At 35.1% G+C, this 21425-nt stretch overlaps 1 protein-coding gene across 2 annotated transcripts in view; it reads left to right on the top strand.

Moving 5' to 3' along the window:
* The window catches only part of STAG1 (stromal antigen 1), a 381447-nt gene that overhangs the window by 319000 nt on the left and 41022 nt on the right, over positions 1-21425 (top strand). For both annotated transcript variants that reach the window (XM_028518410.2, XM_028518412.2), the window contains exon 22: positions 6046-6126. In XM_028518410.2, the coding sequence (XP_028374211.1) occupies positions 6046-6126 (81 nt within the window). The remainder of the gene's footprint in view (positions 1-6045; positions 6127-21425) is intronic.

Genomic DNA, 21425 nt, shown 5'->3' with positions numbered 1-21425 from the left:
TAGGTTGTTTCCATATCACGGTTATTGTGAATGATGCTGCAATAAACATGGGACATGCATATATCGTTTTGAGTTAATGTTTTAGTTTTCTTTGGATAAATACTCAGAAATGGAATTGCTGAATTATACTCTTATAATTTTTTAAGGAACCTTTATAGTGTTTTCCATAGCTGTACCTATTTACAGGCATACCTCACAATTTGGTTCCAGACCACCACAATAAAATGAGTTGTAATATTTTTACTTGTACAGGGTCGCACCTTCAATTTGTAAAAAACTCAACATCTGTTAAGCACAATAAAACAAGGTATGCCTGTACATTCTTTTTTTTATTGATTATGCTATTACGGTTTTCCCAATTTCTCCCCTTTACCCCTCTCTACCCTGCCCCCACAACCCTCCAGCATTTCTCCCCCCTGAATTCATATCCATGGATTATACATATAAGTTCTTTGAGTCTTGTTTCCTATACCATTTTTTTATTTTAATCATTGTTCAAATACAGTTTTCTCCTTTTTACTCCCAATCCAGTCCCCTCTCCCACCCTCCCCACTTCCCTCCCATTACCACCCTCCCCTCAGTTTATGACCATGTGTCCGTTAAGTTTGTTCCTATACCATTTTTTATCTCTCCCTATTTTATGCCTATGAATTATGATTCTTCTTCCCTGTACCTTTTCCCCCCTAATCCTTCCTTCCCCCTCCCCACTGAAATCCCTCCATGTGATGTCCATGTCTCTGATTCTGTTCCTGTTTTGGTTGTTTGCTTAGCTATTTTCATTGCTTTTCTTTTCTTTTAGGTTCATTTGTTGATAGCTGTGAGTTTGTTGTCATTTTACTGTTCATATTTTTTATCTTTTCCTTAGATAAGTCCCTTTAACGTTTCATACAATAAGGGCTTGGTGATGATGAACTCTTTGAACTTGACCTTATCTGGGGAGCACTTTATCTTCCCTTCCTTTCTAAATGAAAGCTTTGCTGGCTAGAGTAATCTTGGATGTAAGTCCTTGGCTTTCCAGACTTTGAGTACTTCTTTCCAGCCCCTTCTTGCCTGCAAGGTTTCTTTTGAGAAATCAACTGATAGCTTTATGGGTACTCCTTTATAGGTAACTCTCTCCTTTCCTCTTGCTTCTTTTAGGATTCTCTCTTTATCTTTAATCTTGGTTAACTTGATGATGTGCTTTGGTGTGTTCCTCTTTGGGTCCAACTTCTTTGGGACTCTCTGAGCTTCCTGGACTTCCTAGAAGTCTATTTCCTTTGCCAGATTGGGGCAGTTTTCCTTCATTATTTGTTCAAATACGTTTTCAGTTTCTTGCCATTGTTTTTCTCCTTCTGGCACCCCTATAATTCGTATATTGGAACATTTCAGATTGTCCCAGGGGTTTATAAGATTCTTTTCACTCTTTTGAATTCTTGTTTCTTCATCTTGTTCTGGATGGATGTTTATTTTTTCCCTTTGTCCCAAATCGTTGCTGTTTCCTTCCTGTCATTGTTGGTTACCTGAATATTTTCCTTTATTGCACTTTAGGTATCCTTCATTTGTTTTTTTCATTTTTCGACCAAGCTTAATCGGTTCTGTGAGCATTTTGATTACCAGAGCTTTAAATTCTCCATCAGATAGGTTGGCGATCTCCTCCTCCTCGCTTAGTTCTCTTTCTGAAGTTTTGCTCTCTTCTTTGATTTGGGACCTATTTCTTTGTTTTGGCACACCTGATAAGTTGTAAGAGTGTGGGGCCTTAGGTATTCACCCAGGCAGGGCAACTGTTGTTGCTGCAGCACTGCCTGTCAGGGAGGGGCCAGAGAAGAAATGGTGCAGCTGGCCTGCTGTCCCTAGCACATTTTCCAATGGACTCTCATGTGAGACTGGGAGTTTCTCCCACCGTAGCAACTGCTGTAGTCCACAGTCACCTTTGAGTCTAATTTATGTCTTCAGTCAGCCCTGCCTGTGCTGTCGGCTACCTGGCAGCAGCTGGCTCTGCCCGCCCAGCCTGCGGTCTTACAGGTCTTGTTGTTCTGGTTGATTTTTTCTTTAATTCCTTGGTTGTCCAGAGTTCCGTGCAGTTTGATTTTCTGGCACTTTTGGTTTATTGATTTTAGATTGGTGGTTATCCTCCTTTTGGTTGTGCATGGAAGTGAAGGGCTTCTACCTAAACCTCCACCTTGGCCGGAACCCTGCCTGTACATTCATACCAACAGTGCACAAGGGTTCCCTTTTCTCCACATTTTCACCAGCATTTGTTGTCATTTATTATCACTTCTTTTATAATAGCCATTTTAACAGATGTGTGAGGTGATACTGTGGTTTCACTTTGCATTTCCCTAATGAGTGGTGATGTTTAATATCTTTTTATATACTTGTTGGCCATCTATACCAGGGGTGTCACGCTCATTTTCTCCAGGGGCCACATCAGCCTCACAATTGCCTTCAAAGGGCCAAATGTAATTTTAGGACTGTATAAATGTAACTACTCCTTAACCGTTAAGCGAGAGCTTAGTGCTGCTGCCTGGTAGAAACAAGGTGGAGGGTCGGATTCACCCCGCAGACCTTGTGTTTGCCACCTGTAATCTATATGGTCAGCCCTTCACATGGAGTTTTCATATCCATGGATTCAACCACCTGCAAATTGAAAATAATATTTTCCATCTGTGGTTGGGAATCCACAGATGCGGAGGGTCTACTGTATTCATCATTCTATGTCATTTTAGATTTTTAGTTAAGTGACTTTAACTTCCCTGGATTCTGGTATCCACATAGGGTCCTGGAAACAGTCTCCTATGGATATCAAGGGACAGCTATATTATCTCCATTGAGAAAATGGCTATTCAGATTCTCTGCCCATTTTTTTAATTGGTTTGTTTTTTTTCTTACTGAGTCGTATGAGTTCTTGATCTATTTTAGATATCAACCCCTTATCAGATACATGATTAGCAATATTTTTTCCCATTCAGTTGGTCACTTTATTTTGTTGGTATTCTTTCCTGTGCAGAAGCTTATTAGTTTGATGTATTTTTTTCTTGTTTATTTTTGCTTTTGCTTTTGGTGTCAGATCCAAAAAATCATTGCCAAGACCAGTATCAGGGAGCTCACCAACTGTATTTTCTTCTAGGAGTTTTATGGTTTTAGGTCTTGCATTCAAGTTTAATCTGTTTTGAGCTCATTTTTGTGTCTGGTGTAAGATAGTGGTCCGTTTGCATTCTTTTGTCATAAACTAAATGACCATATATTTGTGAGTTTATTTCTGGGCTCTTCATTCCATTCTGTTGATCTTTGTGCCTGATTTTATGCCAGTGCCATTTTATTTTTATTATTACAGCTTTGTAATTCACTTTGAATCAAGGAGTATGGTGTTCTTCATTCTTTCTTCTTCATTCTCAAGATTGATTTGGCTATTCAGGTTGTTTTGTTATTAAATGTTTTTTCTACTGACTTTTAATATTCAATGGTGGATCATAAGAATTTGTAATTTTTTAAATCTTAAGGTGTTCAGAAGTATAGCAAGCATAAAGACTGCTCTGTTAAAAGACTACACAATGTTACACATTTTTGAAAAGCTCAAACACTAGCCAAATCAAATAGTGTATCATCTGATGATACTTAAAGGTGATATATGTGACAAATATTTTTTTAAGAGCCAAGGCATGATATACATGAAATTTAGTGGGATGATTTACCAGCCCTAAGGAACAGGGGAAGAGCTTGGAGGTAGATACAAAGTTATTGGCATCTTACCATTTCTTAAGTTGGGTAGTCTGTTCTATTATGCTTTATAGTACAACAATTATTGTTACATTTAAAATGCTGAAAAAAGAGGCCCTGGCCAGCTTTCTCAGTTGGTTAGAGCATTGTCCTGATATACCAAGATTGTAGGTCCATTCCCAGGTCAGGGCACATACAAGATTCAACCAATTAATGCATACATAAGTGGAACAAAAAATCAGTGTGTGTGTCTATCTATCTATCTATCTATCCCCACCCCACCCGCATTTCCTCTTCTCTAAAAAAATCAATCAATAAAATTTTTTTAAAAAGATAGAGAAGTGCCCTTGCTGGGATCTCAGTTGTAGCATCATCCTGTACACCAAAAGATTGCAGTTTCAGTCTCAGAGCAGGGCACATACCTAGATTGTGGGTTCAATCCCCTCTTGGTGCATGTGCAGGAGGCAACCAATCATTGCTGTTTTTCTCTCCTTCCCTTTTGCTCTAAAGGGGCGGGGGGAGAGAGAAGGGGAAGAAATGCTAACAAAGAACAAATAGAATCACTTCTCTTTGCTCTTGCTAATGATATATTTTTGAAACATCTGATTATGTTACTCTTCTTTAGTTTTTAATCTGATGTTCTTTTATCCATATTTAGTTTTTCTAAACTTAAACTAATTCTAGGAGCTTATCTCTTGGTTTTAATTTACATGGAATAATACAGTTCATCTTCAGGATATATGATGTCATTAGCCACAAGTTGAATGATTTTCATTGATTCAGTCTTCTTATCAGAGGTTAAACAGCTATAGTTTCTTTAATAGTTAACAATAATTATTAAGAAAAAGAGCTAATAGTTAAAGAATATTTATGTTCATTAAGTTAATGCTAACTCCTATAATTGATTAATCTCAGTATCTCTGTGGCTTAACACAGTACAAACTTTTTTCTCATTCCCATAACCATTAAGTACAATTAGGGGAAGTAGGGTATCACTGCACCACCCAGTAATTCAGGTACCCCAAATCTCCTGGGGTATTGGTATCCTGCTGGCATGTAGGAGAGGAGAAGATGGAAAAGGCACTCCTGCTTTTTAACTACTTCTGCCCCAAAATGTGCAATACACATTACTGGGTCCTCCCTGGAACCAGTGTTAGTTTGTGGGAAACACAAGGACAGGGGACTGGGATTGGAAAAAATGATTACTCAGCAGACCAATGCTTGCTGTCATTTGAAGATCCTCTCTAGGTTCAGCGCAATGGTAGTGAAAAAAAGGCAGAAGGGCACTGACCCATATGGCTCAGTTGATTAGGCATTGTCCCACAAAGCAAAAGTTCACCAGTTTGATTCCTGGTCAGGGCACATGCCTGCATTGTGGGTTTAGTCTCAGGTCTTGGCACATGTAAGAGGCAACCACTCTATGTTTCTCTCCCTCTCCTCTGTCCCTATCCTTCTAAGAAATAAACAAATTATTATTATCTTATGATATAAACAGTTTATTTTTAAATGCCTTAATAAATATTTTAACATTTATTAGTTTTAATTTCTAATATGATAATATTAATATATAACTAAGTAAAAGTAAAAAATAATTGTTACCCTTAGGAGAAAAGAGATTATTATTAACCCTTGAACAGCATTGGAGTTATGGATCCCTACACATACACACACTCTCCACACACTCAAATATTCATTTATGACTTAAGTTGACCCTCATGTGCAGATTCCCATCCATGGTTCAAAAATACTTTTTTCCCAAACTCATAGATACAGAGAGCAAATTGATGTTTGCCAGATGGAAAGGGGTTTGAAAGGTGAGGGGATTAAAACTTACAAATTGGCAGTTATATAAAAATAGTCATAGGAGTGTAATGTACAGCATTCATTAACTTTTATATGTTTTTTACTTGTTTAATTTTTAAACTATAGTTGACATTCTATATTATAGTAGTTTCAAGTTTTGTATATTTTATGCACGTTCTTGTGTGAGTGTTTTATTTCACATTAAAATGCTTTAAAACAAAATAAGTAATTAGTTATAAGATTGGGATACATTAGTTTTAGACATATCTCTTTTTAAAAATCTAAACAAAATATTCATGATAATACATTTTTGTTTGAAACGTACTGTTGTTTGGGTCCTTATTTACCAAGATATGTTATCTTTATTCTCTAAGATATGTTGGTTTGTCCTTTTTTTTTAACTAAATATTTTATGCACTCTCCTTAATTCTATAAAAATTTGGACTCCAACCTTATTGTAAGATAAAAAGTATGATAACTACTGAATGATAAAAACATCAAATGTAAATTATGTCTCATTTGTTTGAATTTTTTTGTTTGATACAGATAGTCGTACAGGCATTGCAGTGTTCCCATTACTCGATTCTTTGGCAGTTGGTGAAAATTACTGATGGTTCTCCTTCCAAAGTAAGTAAGAGTTTCTGTAGGCAGAAGGATTACTACTAAAATAAAATAGCCTTGCTTAGTTTATATTGAATAATTTGTTATCTATAATAAATTATTTTAAATAAAATATATAATTACTGTTTTTATTTCTTGTTTTATCCTATGAGTAAGTATATTTTACCATTTTGAAAGATAAGCAATCTTCAAGCAATATATATACATAGTGGTATATACACACAAAGTTAAAATTCTTATAAGAAATAACTATCGTAGAAACCAAAAGAGCTCTGATAGGTAACATGCTGTAAAAAATAGAATGATACTGAAAGTGTAGTATGTAGGTTTTGTTTCTGGCATTACAGCACCTGGGGCCCAAACTGTTTAACACTCTTGTTGAAAACAACTCAAATTGTTGTTGTTGTTGTTGTTGTTGTTGTTGTTTCACTTATGACTGACCATGCAAAACAAAAAGAGAAATACAAACCAGAGATTAAGTGAAACTAAGATTCCAGAGAGTCAGCAGAGCACTGAAGCCTAGTTAACCTTGAGGATCTTTTCTCATCTCAACAAACTATAAGTCCCTTCCAAGGTGGAATGTCTAATAGGTAGCACATCTCCCTGAAAAATTGGGATTCTAAAGAGGTACTCCCAGCACAAGTAAAAATTAGAAATAAACCCACACCAGCTCCATTTATGGAGGAAAACGGCCTGTCTTAAATTTTCTCCTCTTTATTCAGTTTGTTATTGAATAAAGGGGGAAAACAGGTCTCCCATGAAGATTTATAACCATGAGCTGGACCTTCTGATTAATAATTTGAGGATTTCTCTGCCTTTGGAAAGCAATCAGAGATTTTGTTTGTTTTTAATTAGAAGGATGGTGATATGTTGGTTAGCTTCCAAGTTTTTTTCTATTTTATTGACAGTCTTGATAAGCAAAAATTGAAGTTAACCTTTTATTAGTAACATATAAGCCACTTGAAAATTACATTGCATTTTCATGTTTTTAGAAATGTTCTTAAATATGGTACAATTAGAGGAGATTGAATATATATAAGCTAAAATTTGATAAGAGTTTATTATATGTTAGTTACACACAATTAACTTTTATTCTGATTTTTTCATTTGGTTGATTTTGTATTCTCTTTTTTTCCCAGTGAGATTATTTTGGTTATCTAAGTTGCTTTTATTTTGGTTAAATGTTGATAATTGCATTTATATAAATTTAGAATCGGCACTTACCTAAAAATAACATAATTAATAGTTAATTCCTTTGTTAAATTGAATTTAAATATTGCTCTTTTACAACTGTATTCTATAATACGAGTGAGAATCTCTGTTATTAAGCTCACTTCTTTCAGTACTTTCAATTTTTTAACTCCATTTTAGCAGAATTAGTTTGAGATTCCTTGCCCTTCTGTTTAATTTTGATCTGACACATTCTCCTAATAAACAAGAGCTTTGTTTTTGTCATTAATCATAATACAGATTTTGTGATTGTCATAGCTACAGTGGCAATGCAGATTTTGTGGCCAACACTGGTTTTCTTTATGCCAGAAAGAATACTGTAGCATCTTTCAGGTGCTTTGCTATTCAGTTGATTTTTATTTATAGTTTTTGTACATTTATGTTATGTTTGAAATTCTTATATAAGTGTCTTTCAAGTTATTTCTTCTCACTTTGAAGATTTTGGTCATTTTTTTATTCAAAATATATTTAGTAATCATTGTTCAGTTGTATCTATAAAGTAGTTTTCTTCGTAATAATCTTAAAAAGCATGAATCTTCAAGATACATGCAAACTTATCTCTCATTGCTAAGAGTCTTCCTTTTATTTTGTTAAATTTTTTAAAAATTATTGTTGATTTTAGGTAGAGAGAGAGAGATAAATATCAAGTTGTTGCTCCACTTACTAGTGTTTATGCATTCATTGTTTACTTTCTATATGTGCCCTGACCAGAGAGCGAAACCACAACTGTGGCATATCAGGATGACGCTCTAATCAACTGAGCTACTCTGTCATGGCTTTTTTTTTTAGAGATGGAGGAGAAGGAAGAAAAAGGGAGAAATGCCAATTTCTTCCCTTTATGCATTTATTTATGCATTCAGTGGTTGATTTTTGTTTTACTTTTTACTTTATGGATTTTTACAGAAATAGAGGAAAAGAGAAAGAGAAACATCAATTTGTTGTTCCACTTATTTATGCATTCACTAGTTTACTCTTGTATATGTCCTGACTGGGAACCAAAGCAGCAGCTTGGCATAGGGGGACAATGCTCTGACCAACTAAGCTACCTAGCCAGGGCAGATTCTTTTAAAACAATTTTAAAACCATATGTATCACATAGACACAGACAATAGTATGGTGATAGAGGGAAGAGGACTGTGAGGTGAGGTAGAAGAGAGCAAAGAGGGAATAATGGGGACAGAAAGAGACTACTTTGGGTGATGGGTGCAAGATGCAAGTATGCAAATGATGTTTTGTTAGTTGTACACTTGAAATATTTACAGTTATGTTAATTAGAGTGACCCCGATAAACTCAATAATAATAATTATTATAGTTACTATTTTAAGGTAGATAAGTTATGTCAAGCATTTTAGCAGTTGTAAAGTGCTTTCCAGAAATTAATGACAATTTTAAAAAATCACTTGTGTTTCAGGTTGCTTGTTTATAAAGTTGAAAGTTGTATTGTGCCAACATTTTCTAGCTCTAAATTCTGTACTTTATGTATGATTAATAACTGCTATACTAAAGATGTCTCAGTAGATATATAAAAATCTTAACAGTACTTACCTCTGAGAAATAGAATTCTTTGGGGACAGGCATAAGAAGAAATTTACTTTTCACTTTATAGCTTTTGATATACTGTTTGAGTGGTTGTTCTGTTGTGGGTATATTTAACAGTGATAATTTTATCACAGAAAAAAATAATTTTTTAAAACTAGTACAAAAAAACATCTTTATTCTTCATCCTAATCTTAGGTTTTGGTTTATCAGGTTTAACTCACAGTTTTTAAGCTTGAATGAATACTAGAAAAATGCTTAGTGTGTTCTATATCTTATTTGCAATAGAAGCATTATTCTTTTGTTTACAAATGTAATGTTAGAGCTCTTGAGGAATTTAGAAATATTTTGATGAAACCTGTTTCTTTTAGATAAGGCCTAGATGGGGGACATTGTTCTTAATACCTTGTTGATATTTTACATTTTGTAAATTACTTTAATATAAGTACTCTAATTAAATCTTAATCCTATAAAGTAAATATTATCATAATCCCATTTTACAGATAAAGAACCTGATTACTTAGAAAAATTTTGAATCTAGAAAATCTACTGGTTTCTCTGTTAGCACTCTTTAAATTCTAGTATTTATTGCCTTTCTTGGGTGACTGAGTTGGTTGGAGTGTGGTCCTATACACCAAAAGGTTGCAGGTTTCATTCCTGGTCAAGGCACACACCTAAGCTGTAGGTTCAGTCTTCGGTCAGGGCATGTACAGGAGGCAACCAACTGATGTTTCTCGCTCACACTGATGTTTCTTTCTCTCTCTTTTTCTCCACCTCCCTCCCCAAATCAAGAAAAATGTATCCTTGGGGTAAGGATTTTAAAGAGTAAAAAATGAATTGTATTACTGAGCTTTTAATACAACTAGTTCTAGGGAGTTTTATTATGGCTTTTAAAAAATTTTAAGGGCGCAGCACAGTAAGTTGGTTGACTACTGAACCACAAACCAGCAATGTCTGTTAATCAGTTGGGTATTTAAAAATTTATGTCATATAGCCCATTTTCTTTCATCATTTTGTATCCATAAAGGCATTTGAATGAGAAGTTACCATGATCTTAAATGGCTTAGTTTGTAATGCTAGTAGGTTGTAAAGTATATGGAGAACTAGGGTAAAAATGTACCTAAAACACTCTTATCCTTTTTTTCCCTTTCTTTCTTAAAATGTAAATGTAATTCAGTAGACTCTTGGGGTCTGTGTATTTAATTTGTAATGATGATCATTTAGAGATAACTTGACAGTCTTATTGCATTAATATTTCTTGTTGAATAATTATTATGTTAATAATAATGGAATGAGCCATTCAGCTATGAGGGAGCTAACCAGCTGACCACTGTGTTTTTCTCTACTCAGTACATTTATACAATGTCCTTTAAATCTCTGAAGAGGTCACTTAATAAATTATATGTATTAGTTTTGGGTATAAAATACAAGGTAAAGTTATTTTTTCATAAATTTAGGCTTTCTCATTATATTACATGTTCATTGTTAAAATAAAATTCCTGAATTTTACTACCCATAGATAACCACTGTTAATATTTTTGTATATTTTCTTTTAGTACTTTTTCTTACATATTTGTCAGTCTTACTGAGATCATAACATATTTACAATTTGTGTGTCCTCTACAATGAACATGGGATTTCCTTTAGCTATTAAAAAAAATGTTAATAATTTTTTAATGCATGCATTAGTCTATTGTGTAGCTATACCATAATTAATTTTACCACTCTGTTCTCTTTGATATTTAGGTTGTAAACATTTTACCTAATAAAATTAATGTTATGATGGGCATTCTGGTCCAAAAGCTTGTTCTGTGTTTTACATTGTTTCATCTTATATTCTTGGTAATGGAATTGCTGAGTCAAAGATGGTACATATTTTAAGGCTTGATACATATTGCCAAATTGCTTTTTAGACAGTACTTTCTAAAATTTACTTTTCTTCTCTCATCATGAACAGTCTATTCAGGAGATTATGAATGATAGTTATATGTGAAGTTTAAATTCAAGTTAAATTTAATTCAACAGTGAACACTATTTTAACAAATGAAATACATGGGAAGACTATATCAAGAACACGATTAGATCTCTATCTAAATGGAAGTTCACTGAGTTTCACAAATGGGTATTTCCTCTGTTCCCCTAGTTTCCAGAGTTGAAGCTCTTTGACTGTCTCACAGGTCATGTTCAGTATACTTTGTTCCGGTGCCCCCTAGTGATGTCCTGTAGAAGGAGCCTTCAGTTTCTCTTCTCTGTAGCAGAAAACATCTTTCTTCAGCTCTTTCTGGACATATACAAAGACATTTAAAGAGCCAGGTAAATAAGAGTTAGGGCTAAAATAATGCCTCTGTTGCCTTTTTTTTTTTTTTCTTTCTTTCTTTCTTTTTTTTTTGGCCTGGGGATCTAGAACCTATTTTCACATTTTTTTTCCTTCCTCCTGGGAGGAGCTATCCTACTCTCTAGAGTCTTAAATTTGCAGTGCTCTCAGCTTTACCCTGCATGTTCTTATTCTACACAACAGTAAGGAAGGCCTGGGGCAAACATCCATGCCTTCTGGATCCTGACCCCATTTCTTATCCTTTAAATGAAAGAAAGTCAGCATTCCTCAGGTAGGTACAGGTCAAATTATCATTGAGGTGTTTAGCTGTAAAATTTAAATATATCATTGCCTTCTTAACTGAAGTGTTTCCTCTGCAAATTGCAATTTGCTTCCAAACAGACTGTCGAAAGGTGGTATTAGGGTGAAGGTGGTCAGACTCATAAGGAGACACATTTAAACCTTGCTGTTCTTCATATAAACATACATTCCTAGAAATGTATTAGAAACGGGCTCAAATATAGAAAAATCTACAAACTACTTTTTACACTTCATCCTCTCCTTTTCCCTTCCCAGTCCTTTAAAATAGCAATGAATAAGAATGAGAGAGCTCACTCAGTTCCTTGCCCCAAATTCCTATAATATCAAAATACAAGTAACACTTCTCCATCTGTAGAGGGGGAAGGGAATGGGACCAAAAGTGGGAAATAATAGGTATCCCTCTAGAGACAAATTTTTAGTAATTTATAACCATTTTACTTTAAAGAATCTTTCCCCCACCTTTTATTTCTTGAGAATTCTATCCTCAGTAACTACCTAATTAGTTTTAACCTTTCTTTTGATTATTCATGACGTCAGAGTTGTTTTTCATGGTTGTTTCTGTTAATAATATATCCTACCTCAAATGTTTGATTGGCTGTTCTAGGAAAGTTAGGGGTAAAAGAGCCAAGTCTTGTCTTAATATCCATTTCTTGTTCAGCTCTAAGAATATTCTCTTTTAAAAAAAAATCTAGAATGCAGAAGTAGATCACAGTTTATACCAAATTCTGAACTTCTCCAAAATGTTATCCAACTCTAACATTCTTAAAACCTCTAGTAGCCAGAAGTAAATGTGTTCAACTTAGAAAATAACTTACAAGTCATTATTTCATCATGCCATTAAGAATGCCATGCTGTGTTTGTGACACTAATCCTGGGCCTCCAGGTTTGGAGCTTGCTTTCTGGTAGGGAATATGTTCCTACCCCTTGAAGGACAGCATAAGTCTGCCTCAGTTTCACTAGTCTGTTTAGTTGGATGCTGTTTTTACTTACACAGGGACAGTGGTCTTTAAAGCACCTTATTTATAAATAATCAAACTTCTTAAGATTTATGATTTAAATAATAATCCAAGACTGAGATCTATTCTAAATAACAATTATTATAAAGTAAAATGTGTTTTATCAGAGTCTTAAAGCAACATTAAGAATTTAAACAAAATGTAACACTTCCTGCTTTCTTGTATAGCGATTACAGATTTTCTCTACTAAATTTAATGGTAAAGGAAGTTTACTTCCCTGCCAGGTCATTTATTTGAATAGAAAGGAAATAGTTGTCTTATCCTACTTAATATCTCCTCAGTGATGTGCTAATGCATTTTCCTTTCTGAGTTGGTTTTTTTATTTTAAAATGTTTTTTTACACCCTGACCAGCGAGACTCAGTTGGGCATCCTCCAACAAACCAAAAGGTTGTTGGTTCCATTCTGGTCAGAGCACATGCCTGGGTGGCAGGTTCAATCCCCAGTTAGGGCACATATGAGAGGCAGCTGATCGATGTTTTTCTCCACATCATTGTTTCTCGCCCTCTCTTTCTCCCTCCCTCCCCTCTAAAAATAAATAAATAAAATATTTTTAAAGTGTTTTTCCCCCAGTGGCCATTGTATAATTAGGAGGTATTTGTTAAATGACTTCTTGTTGCTGACCCAATTTATATATAAAAAAACTCCCTGTTTACAGCGTATATTTCCAGCAGGGAGAGGGAGAAAAAGAGAGGGGGGGGGAGAGGGAGAGAGAGAGAGGGAATGAATATGTGTGTTGGAACGTGATCTTTGGAATTAAATCCAAGTTTAAATTTTTGGTTCCATTTCTTACCACCTGTGACAACTTCAGTTGCTTAATGTGTGACATTCACTGCTGAATAGGGTTGTTGGGAACATTAAATTGACAGAAGTGTTTCAGTAAACAATTATTGTTGTTTTGGTGGCATTAAATTGCAGTCCTAGTCTAATCTTCCCTTGTACCAAAACCAAGAACTGATAATAAATGAGCTATTATTATCTAAGACTATAGGACTATGTAAAATGCTCAGGATCTGGTGTAGATTTAGGATACAATATTGTAGATTTTGTCCTCCATATGTATGTTGGAATAATTTGGGAATTCAAGTCTTTCACTTTGATCCTAACATTACTTTTCCTCTGTCCCTCTGACTCCTCCTTTATCTTTCTTCATCTTTGTACACTACAGGAAAGAGAAATCAGACGATGATTTGGAACTACAGTAGGCAGCTTAAGGGTTCCTGAATCATAACTGAGTGGATTAGCCTTTGAGGCAATGGCAGGAGTCAGCAGGTGGAGATTCAAATAGCCAAGAACAGCAACAACATTGAAAACTAGGTATTACATTTGGGGTTTAAATATTCAATAGTTATTTTACTGTGTATTCACAAAGTTAGCACACTCTCCCTATTCCCCCTAAAAAGAGAAGCTAATAACAAGTATTCATACAAGAAAACAACTTCAAAGGTATTACATGGGGTTTACCCCACCACAGTGGAAAGGCTTCTTGTGTTTCGGTCACTGGTGTGTCTGAAATGAATGAATTTAGTTCATCAGTTTTTATGATATTTAATATAAATAATGACTTAGTTGAGTTGAAAAATAATTTAATGAGCCTCGTCATATATCAGCAACTATGCTCAGTACAGATAAACATAACATAATGTCAAATAAGAAACATCCAAACCTGTAGAGATTTTTTACAAGTTTATTTGAGCTAATCTGACAAGTTCCAGAAAGCAAAATCTCAGTGGATTGAGAAAGTGCTCCAGAGAATGGCAGTTTTGCTGCTTGTTTTATACATGCACTAGAATAACAGGAGACATACAGAGGGTTACATGAAATCAGTTGATGGTAGATTAAGGGGGCGGGAGAAAGCAAAGTGGGGAAATACCTGGAATTGAATACTTCTTTGACATTGGTAGGCAGAGAGTAGTTAATAATTAACATTTACAGCACATAAAGATGATTTGCAGGGGAACAAGATAACAATGAGGGTTTTTTTTTTTATTTCGGGTTCTGGTGCCAGGCCTTGAAGAGTCTAGAAGAGAAGATTACTCTGACATTTCAAAAGTATGTTATCTTAGATGCAAAAAGACAGTAGACAGGCTCACTTAACATAAAATTTGGCCTTTGTCAAGGAAGCTACGGGTCTAGGACGTGACTACCTACCATGACCCTCTTTCAGTTAGGAATTTTTATGTGCAGACCATCCTATGTGGTTATTTTTGGTCTCTGAGTTTGTAAGGCCTGCCATGCAAGCCTCCCCTGAGCTTGTCAGGTTTTGTATGTGGCCCCTTTTTGTCCAAAACAGTTTATGTCTCCAAAGAACTTTATAGGCTAGTACAGACTTGGCTGACTACAGCCTATGGGCCAAATCTGGCCTATTTTTGTAAATTAAGTTTTAATGGAGCACTGCCATGCTCATTCATTTATGTATTATTTAGGGCTGCTTTCATACTATAGTGGCAGAGTTAAGTAATGGGGACAGATACTGTAAAACCCATGAAGCCTAAAATGCTTACTGTCTGACCTTTTACACAAAGTTTGCCAGTCCCTGGCCTAGTAAGGTAACCCCTTGGTCCTGTTTACCAAACTTTGTCAAAAACCCTATTTGCCTATTCTGGGTAACTAGATTGGTTTTGTGCCTTCTTTTTATCAATGAAAATCACTAAATTCTTTTTTTTTTTAATATTTTATTTATTTTTTAGAGAGGGAAGGGAGGGAGATAGAGAGAAAGAGAAACATCAATGTGCGGTTGCTAGGGGTTATGGCCTGCAACCCAGGAATGTACCCTGGCTGGGAATCGAACCTGGGACACTTTGGTTCCCAGCCCGCGCTCAATCCATTGAGCTATGCCAGCCAGGGCTCTAAATTCTTAATAGGCCGTAATTTTAACTTCTGAGACATTTAACCTGGTTTAGTTCCTTATTTAACTACTTTTCTGTGTTAGTTTTCTTTTTTTTAACTATTGATTTTTTAACATTATTTTCTTGTTCAGTTACAGTTGTATGCATTTTCCCTCCACTGCTCCCTGCCACCACAGCCAAAGCCACCTCCCTCCCTTGCTTCCACTCTCCCCCTTGGTCTTGTCCATGTGTCCTTTATAGTAGTCCCTGAAAACCCTTTCCCCCATTATCCCCTCCCCACTCCCCTCTGCTTACTGTCAGATTGTTCTTAATTTCAATGTCTCTGGTTATATTTTGCTTGCTTTTTTCTTTTGTTGATTATGTTCCAGTTAAAGGTGAGATCATATGATATTTGTTCCTCACCTCCTGGCTTATTTCAAATAGCATAATGCTCTCCAGTTCCATCCATGCTGTTGCAAAGGGTAGGAGCTCCTTCTTTCTCTCTGCTGCGTAGTATGCCATTGTGTAAATGTACTATAGTTTTTTGATCCACTCATTTACTGATGCACATTTAGGTGCTTCCAGCACTTGGCTATTGTAACTGTGCTGCTTTGAACATTGGGGTGCATATGTTCTTTTGGATTGGTGTTTCAGGATTCTTAGGATATAATCCTAGCAGTGGAATTGCCTGGTCAAAAGGCAGTTCCATTTTTAGTTTTCTGAGGAAATTCCATACTGTTTCCCACAGTGGCTGCACCAGTCTACATTCCCACCAACAGTGCACTAGGGTTCCCTTTTCTCTACATCCTCTCCGACACATATTTGTTGATTTCTTTATGAAATCAACCGATGTGAAGTGGTATCTCATTGTGGTTTTAATTTGCATATCTCTGATGGCTACTGATGCTGAGCATCTTTTCATATGTCTCTGGGCCCTCTGTATGTTCTCCTTGGAGAAGTGTCTTTTCAAGTCTTTTGCCCATTTTTTAATTGGGTTTTTTTGTCTTCCTGGAGTGGAGTCATGTGTGTTCTTTATATATTTTGGAGATCAAACCCTTGTCCAAGGTATCATCGGCAAATATGTTTTCCTAAACTGTTGATTCTTTTTAAGACAGAGACAGAGAAACATCAGTGTGTTGCTCCACTTATCTATGCATCCACTGGTTGGTTCTTGTATGTGCCCTGACCAAGGATCAAACTCACAATCCTGGTGTATCAGGATGATGCGCTAACCAACTGAGCTACCCAGAGCCTGTTCTGTTTTATTTCCACCCATTGTAAAATATTACTTTGTCAGATATGCTGAAGTACTTTTTTTGTGTGTTGAACTACTTTTATGTATTTACTACTAATTTTTACATGGCTTCAGTTTCTGTCTAAGATTATCTTAATGGTATTTCATGGCCGTGGACAAAAAGACAGCTAAATTTGGTTTTCCTCTAGATATAAAAAATTGTGATACAAAGTGGAAAGGAATCACCCATTTAAAATCTGTGCGTATTTGTGTGTGTAGGAAATAAACTCTCTTTTCTCACTGACTACTATAATCATATTGAGATAGTTGGCTTTTAAGAGGCAGTCTACTTTTACTATCTGTTTTTCTTCCTAAGAGGTTAAAGTAAGTCAAGTTTGAGCCTTTGTGCCTTTGAGAAAACTTCTTTCTAATATGGTATAGCTTTTATCTGGTAAAATCACTCTCATAATTGTGTCAGCCTCATTTGGACTTTTTAATTGCTGAGATATTGCTGGTTAGGTTCTTCATTAATGTATTTTGAAAACATTATCTTATTTTCTTGAAACAGATTTCTCTTCATCTTTTCCAACAGATCACTGATAAACTATTTTAGCCTTTTCACATTTGGGCATAGTAGGTTTCAGTCTCCTCATTGGTTTCACTAGATGTACTGGGAAGAAAAAAAAAAAACTTTAGCCACACTAGTGAAGAAACTTGCAAAGTGTATATAAAATACGTAATATAGCCAAAATACAATTTAAATCTCAGCTTAATGCTATCATTTGACCCATTGGAATTCCAATAGCTAGTTTAGGATAAAGTACTGGATGCTAAGCTGCTTTCTGAAAATAAAAATACCAGTTTCATTTAGGAAAAAGCACTTGAAAGGAAGCACCATATACTTAGTTCATATATAGCTTATATGTACTAAGAGAGAGGAGTACGTTACTCCCCTATTCACTCTGCCTTCAGTTTTCACCTCTATAATACTCAGGCATGCTAAATTGAAAGAGGATTTATTTATGTAAAATGTCATTGTGTTCAAAGTGATAGAAGTACTTGCTAAACATTCCAGTTTCTAAAAATTACCATCTGGATAATCAGCCTACCTTGTTCCTAGGTTCCTCTTTTTCAATTTCTGTCGGGTTGATTAGCTTTTTTGTTTATGTATAAATATACATAAACAAAATAATACATAATAATTTGAGTTTCAAATATCTTCATAATGCTGCCTGTTTCTTCAACATACTAATTTTCTCATAATAACAATCTATAGCAAAATGGTTCAGAGCACACACTCTGGAAGTAAACTGTTTTGATTAATTCATTCTTCCACTTATTATCTGTGGGTTTGAGACCCAAGGACAAGTGTGCATTTAACACCTCTGTGCCTTTTTCTTCATATATAAAATGGGAGTGATAATAATATCAATACTCATTATAGTTGTGACAGTTAGTTAATATGTGAAAAGCTTAGATTAGTGCCTAGTATAGTAAATTCCAGTAAATGTTAACTTCCTTATTATTGAATTCTAGCCCAGAAAAAAGATGAAATACTGTACATAAAATGCTCCTACTTATTCAATGTAATTTAAGCATATCTAATTTTTTCCTATAATAACTGACAGATATTATAGCAGGACAGGAAAGCAGGTATTCCATTCCAGAATATATGGAATATAACAAGTTTTCTTAAATTTTTTTGTTAATTTTTCTTTTCCTTTGATTATCACATATTCTTACTTTTCAAGGGACATTAAGAATAAAGCTCACTCTATGAAATTTGCAATATTTTTTTTAATCCTTACCTGAGGAGATGCTTATTGATTTTCAAGACAGAGGAAAGGAAGGAAAAAAAAGAGACAATGAAACATTGATGTGAGAGAGAACATCTGTTGGTTGCCTTTCATGCATGCCCTGGCCGGGAATTGAACCTAGGACCTTTCAGTTTGCAGGATGACACCCAACCAACTGAGCTACACTAGCCAGAGCCCAGGGTAAACCTTGTAATCTTAATACTACTAGAGTATTAAGCTAGCAAATCCTGAACCTCTTTTTAAAATTTGATTTATCACCCTGAAAATATCTAAAGATACTTATTACCACATGTCCCAGTAATGGCTGCCTGACTTTACTTGAGAAAAATCAGTTTTGGGAATCATAATTCTTCTAACTATTTAAGTCAAATGAAATGTAGTAAGATGCCAGCATAATGAAGTTGAAAATCATGCAATAAATAAGAGCAGTGTTCTGAAATCCACAAGAAATCTAAATTCTCAGCTGTTCAAAGAGATTTACTATATGAGATTAGCTAATTCAGTTATATATATTATGTCTGTTCACATTACCTAAACCTATTGGTGTTTGTATTTCTCTCAGTGGAACTAAGTAAGAAGGTCCAAACCTGTAGAGAACTTTTATGAGTTTATTTGAGCCAAACCAAGGACATGACAGGAAACAAAATTTTAAATGCTCCTGGGAACTACAGCTTTGTAGTTTTATTTATACATTTGGGTTTAAGGAAAGAATTTAAGAAAAATTGTGAAGGAGAGGGATAAAGCAAAGCTGATAGGGTAGGAGAATGTCTATGATTGGGTTTATAGGCTAGTTAACAAGATTATGTGCTCTCTTGAGGATGGTCACACTTCAGAGGTCTGAAATAAAAGGATTACTCTGGCATTTCAAAGGTTTGTTAGCCTAGGTTCACAAGAACAATGTAGGGGGCTTGCTTACAGCAAAGATAAACCTTTCATACCTACCGTGATCTGTAGTTAAGAATTTATGATCAGATCACCTTATAAGGTTGCTTGCAGTCAGGTTTATTACAGAGCTTCTTTTCCAAATTCACTGTCTTGAGCACTCAAATAATATTTAGGTTGTATACAAACTTTACAGCTAAAGAAGGCCTCCAGCTTCTGTTCCCTCAGTTGCTTCCCATTTCCAGTTTCTTCTTAAAACAATACTACTGATTAGCCATTAAGCAGTAGACTATTTACTTGAATCTATAAATTGCCTTGGGTAGTATGGACATTTTGATGTTGTTAATTCTTCCAGTCCATGAATATGGTATATGGTTCCATTTGTTTGTGTCTTCCTTAATTTCTTTTTTCAGTGATGTGTAGTTTTCTGACTACAGGGCTCTTACAAGCTCCTTGGTTAGGTTTATTCCTAAGTACTTTATTTTTCTTTTTGCCATATCAAATGGGGTTTTTTTGCCTGATTTCTATTTCTGATATTTCGTTGTTGTCATACAAAAATGCCTTTGATTTCTGAATATTAACTTTGTATCCCACTGTTTATTATGTTGAGGTATGCTCTCTCTTCTCCCACTTTGCTAAGTATTTTTATCATAAATGGGTGCTGCACCTCATCAAATGCTTTTACCACATCTATTCATATGATTATGTGATTTTTGTCTTTCCTTTGTTTATGTGATATATTATGTTTATTGATTTGCAAATATTGTACCATCCTTGCATCCCTGAGATGGATCCCACTTGAACATGGTATATGGTCTTTTTGATATATTGCTGGATGCAGTTTACCAATATTTTGTTCAGGATTTTAGCTTTTAGGTTCATCAGCGATATTGGCCTGTAGTTTTCTTTCTTTGTTATGCCTTTGTCTGGTTTTGGGATTAGGATGATGATGGCCTCATAAAAAGAGTTCAGTAGTCTTCCCTCTTCTTGGATTTTGTGGAATAGTCTGTGAAGGATAGTGGTTAACTCTTCCTTAAATATTTTGTAAAATTCTTCTGTGAAATTGTCCAGTCCAGGGCTTTTGTGTGATGGGAGTTTTTTGATTACTGCTTCTATTTCACCAGCTGTTATCAGTGTGTTGAGGCTTTCTTCTGCTTCATTCAGTTTTGGAAGATTATAAGTTTCTAGAAATTTGTCCATTTCACCCACGTTTTCAAATTTCTTGGCATACATTTGTTCTTAGTAATTTCTTACAATCCTTTGTATTTCTGTGGTATCAGTTGTAATCTCTCCCTCTTTCATTTCTGATTTTGTTTATTTGGGTTCTATTTTTTTCTTGATGAATCTTGTGATGTTTAATTTATAACTCTTCAGGTGAATTGGCAAGTAATCATCTCTAAAATTCAATTGTTACTTTAGCATAAGGCCCATTTGTTTTAGGATTGACCTTTAAAGAAATCTTTTGCCTCCAACTCCAAAGATAGCTAATTCCCTAGGCTACTTCTTTGTGCACTGACCAGAAAACTTAAAAGAATAAAAGAGCATTAATACCTCCACATCATTTTGAAACGAGAAAAGTCAGTGTTCATGCTATCACTACTAGAAGCAGTAAGCAGAGACCATGACTGAATCTTAATGGGAGCTTTACTCAAATGCTGGCTATCTGAAGAGGTGGGTGGTTGTGTATCCTAAAAATCTGTCTTAACAACTCATCTCAAACCTACTTTTTTATAGGGAGAAGGAAGGGGTAGGTGAGGAATTTGGGAAAAGGTTAATCATACAAGAGTTGTAGTCCTGGTGGTTTTCCTAGTATTTCTTTTATCTGATGATCAACAATTCTTTTTTTTTTTTTTTGGTCTGTAAATATAAACCAGTTTTATTAAGTGTATTTTATTGATTGTGCTATTACAGTTCTCACAATTTTTTCTCCCCTTTATCCCCCTCTGCCCACCAGCATTCCCCCACCTTAGTTCATATCCATGGGTCCTACATATCAGTTCTTTTACTTCTCCATTTCCTATACTATTCTTAACCTCCCCCTGTCTATTTTGCACCTACCATTTATGCTTCTTACACCTTGTACCTTTTCTTCCATTCTTCCCCCTCCACCTCCTCACTGATAACCTTC

The sequence above is a fragment of the Phyllostomus discolor genome, chromosome 7 (genome assembly GCF_004126475.2).
Source record: "Phyllostomus discolor isolate MPI-MPIP mPhyDis1 chromosome 7, mPhyDis1.pri.v3, whole genome shotgun sequence".
NCBI lineage: Eukaryota > Metazoa > Chordata > Mammalia > Chiroptera > Phyllostomidae > Phyllostomus > Phyllostomus discolor.
The sequence above is the reverse complement of the archived record's forward strand: the minus strand, read 5'-3'. Positions and strand labels throughout refer to the sequence as shown.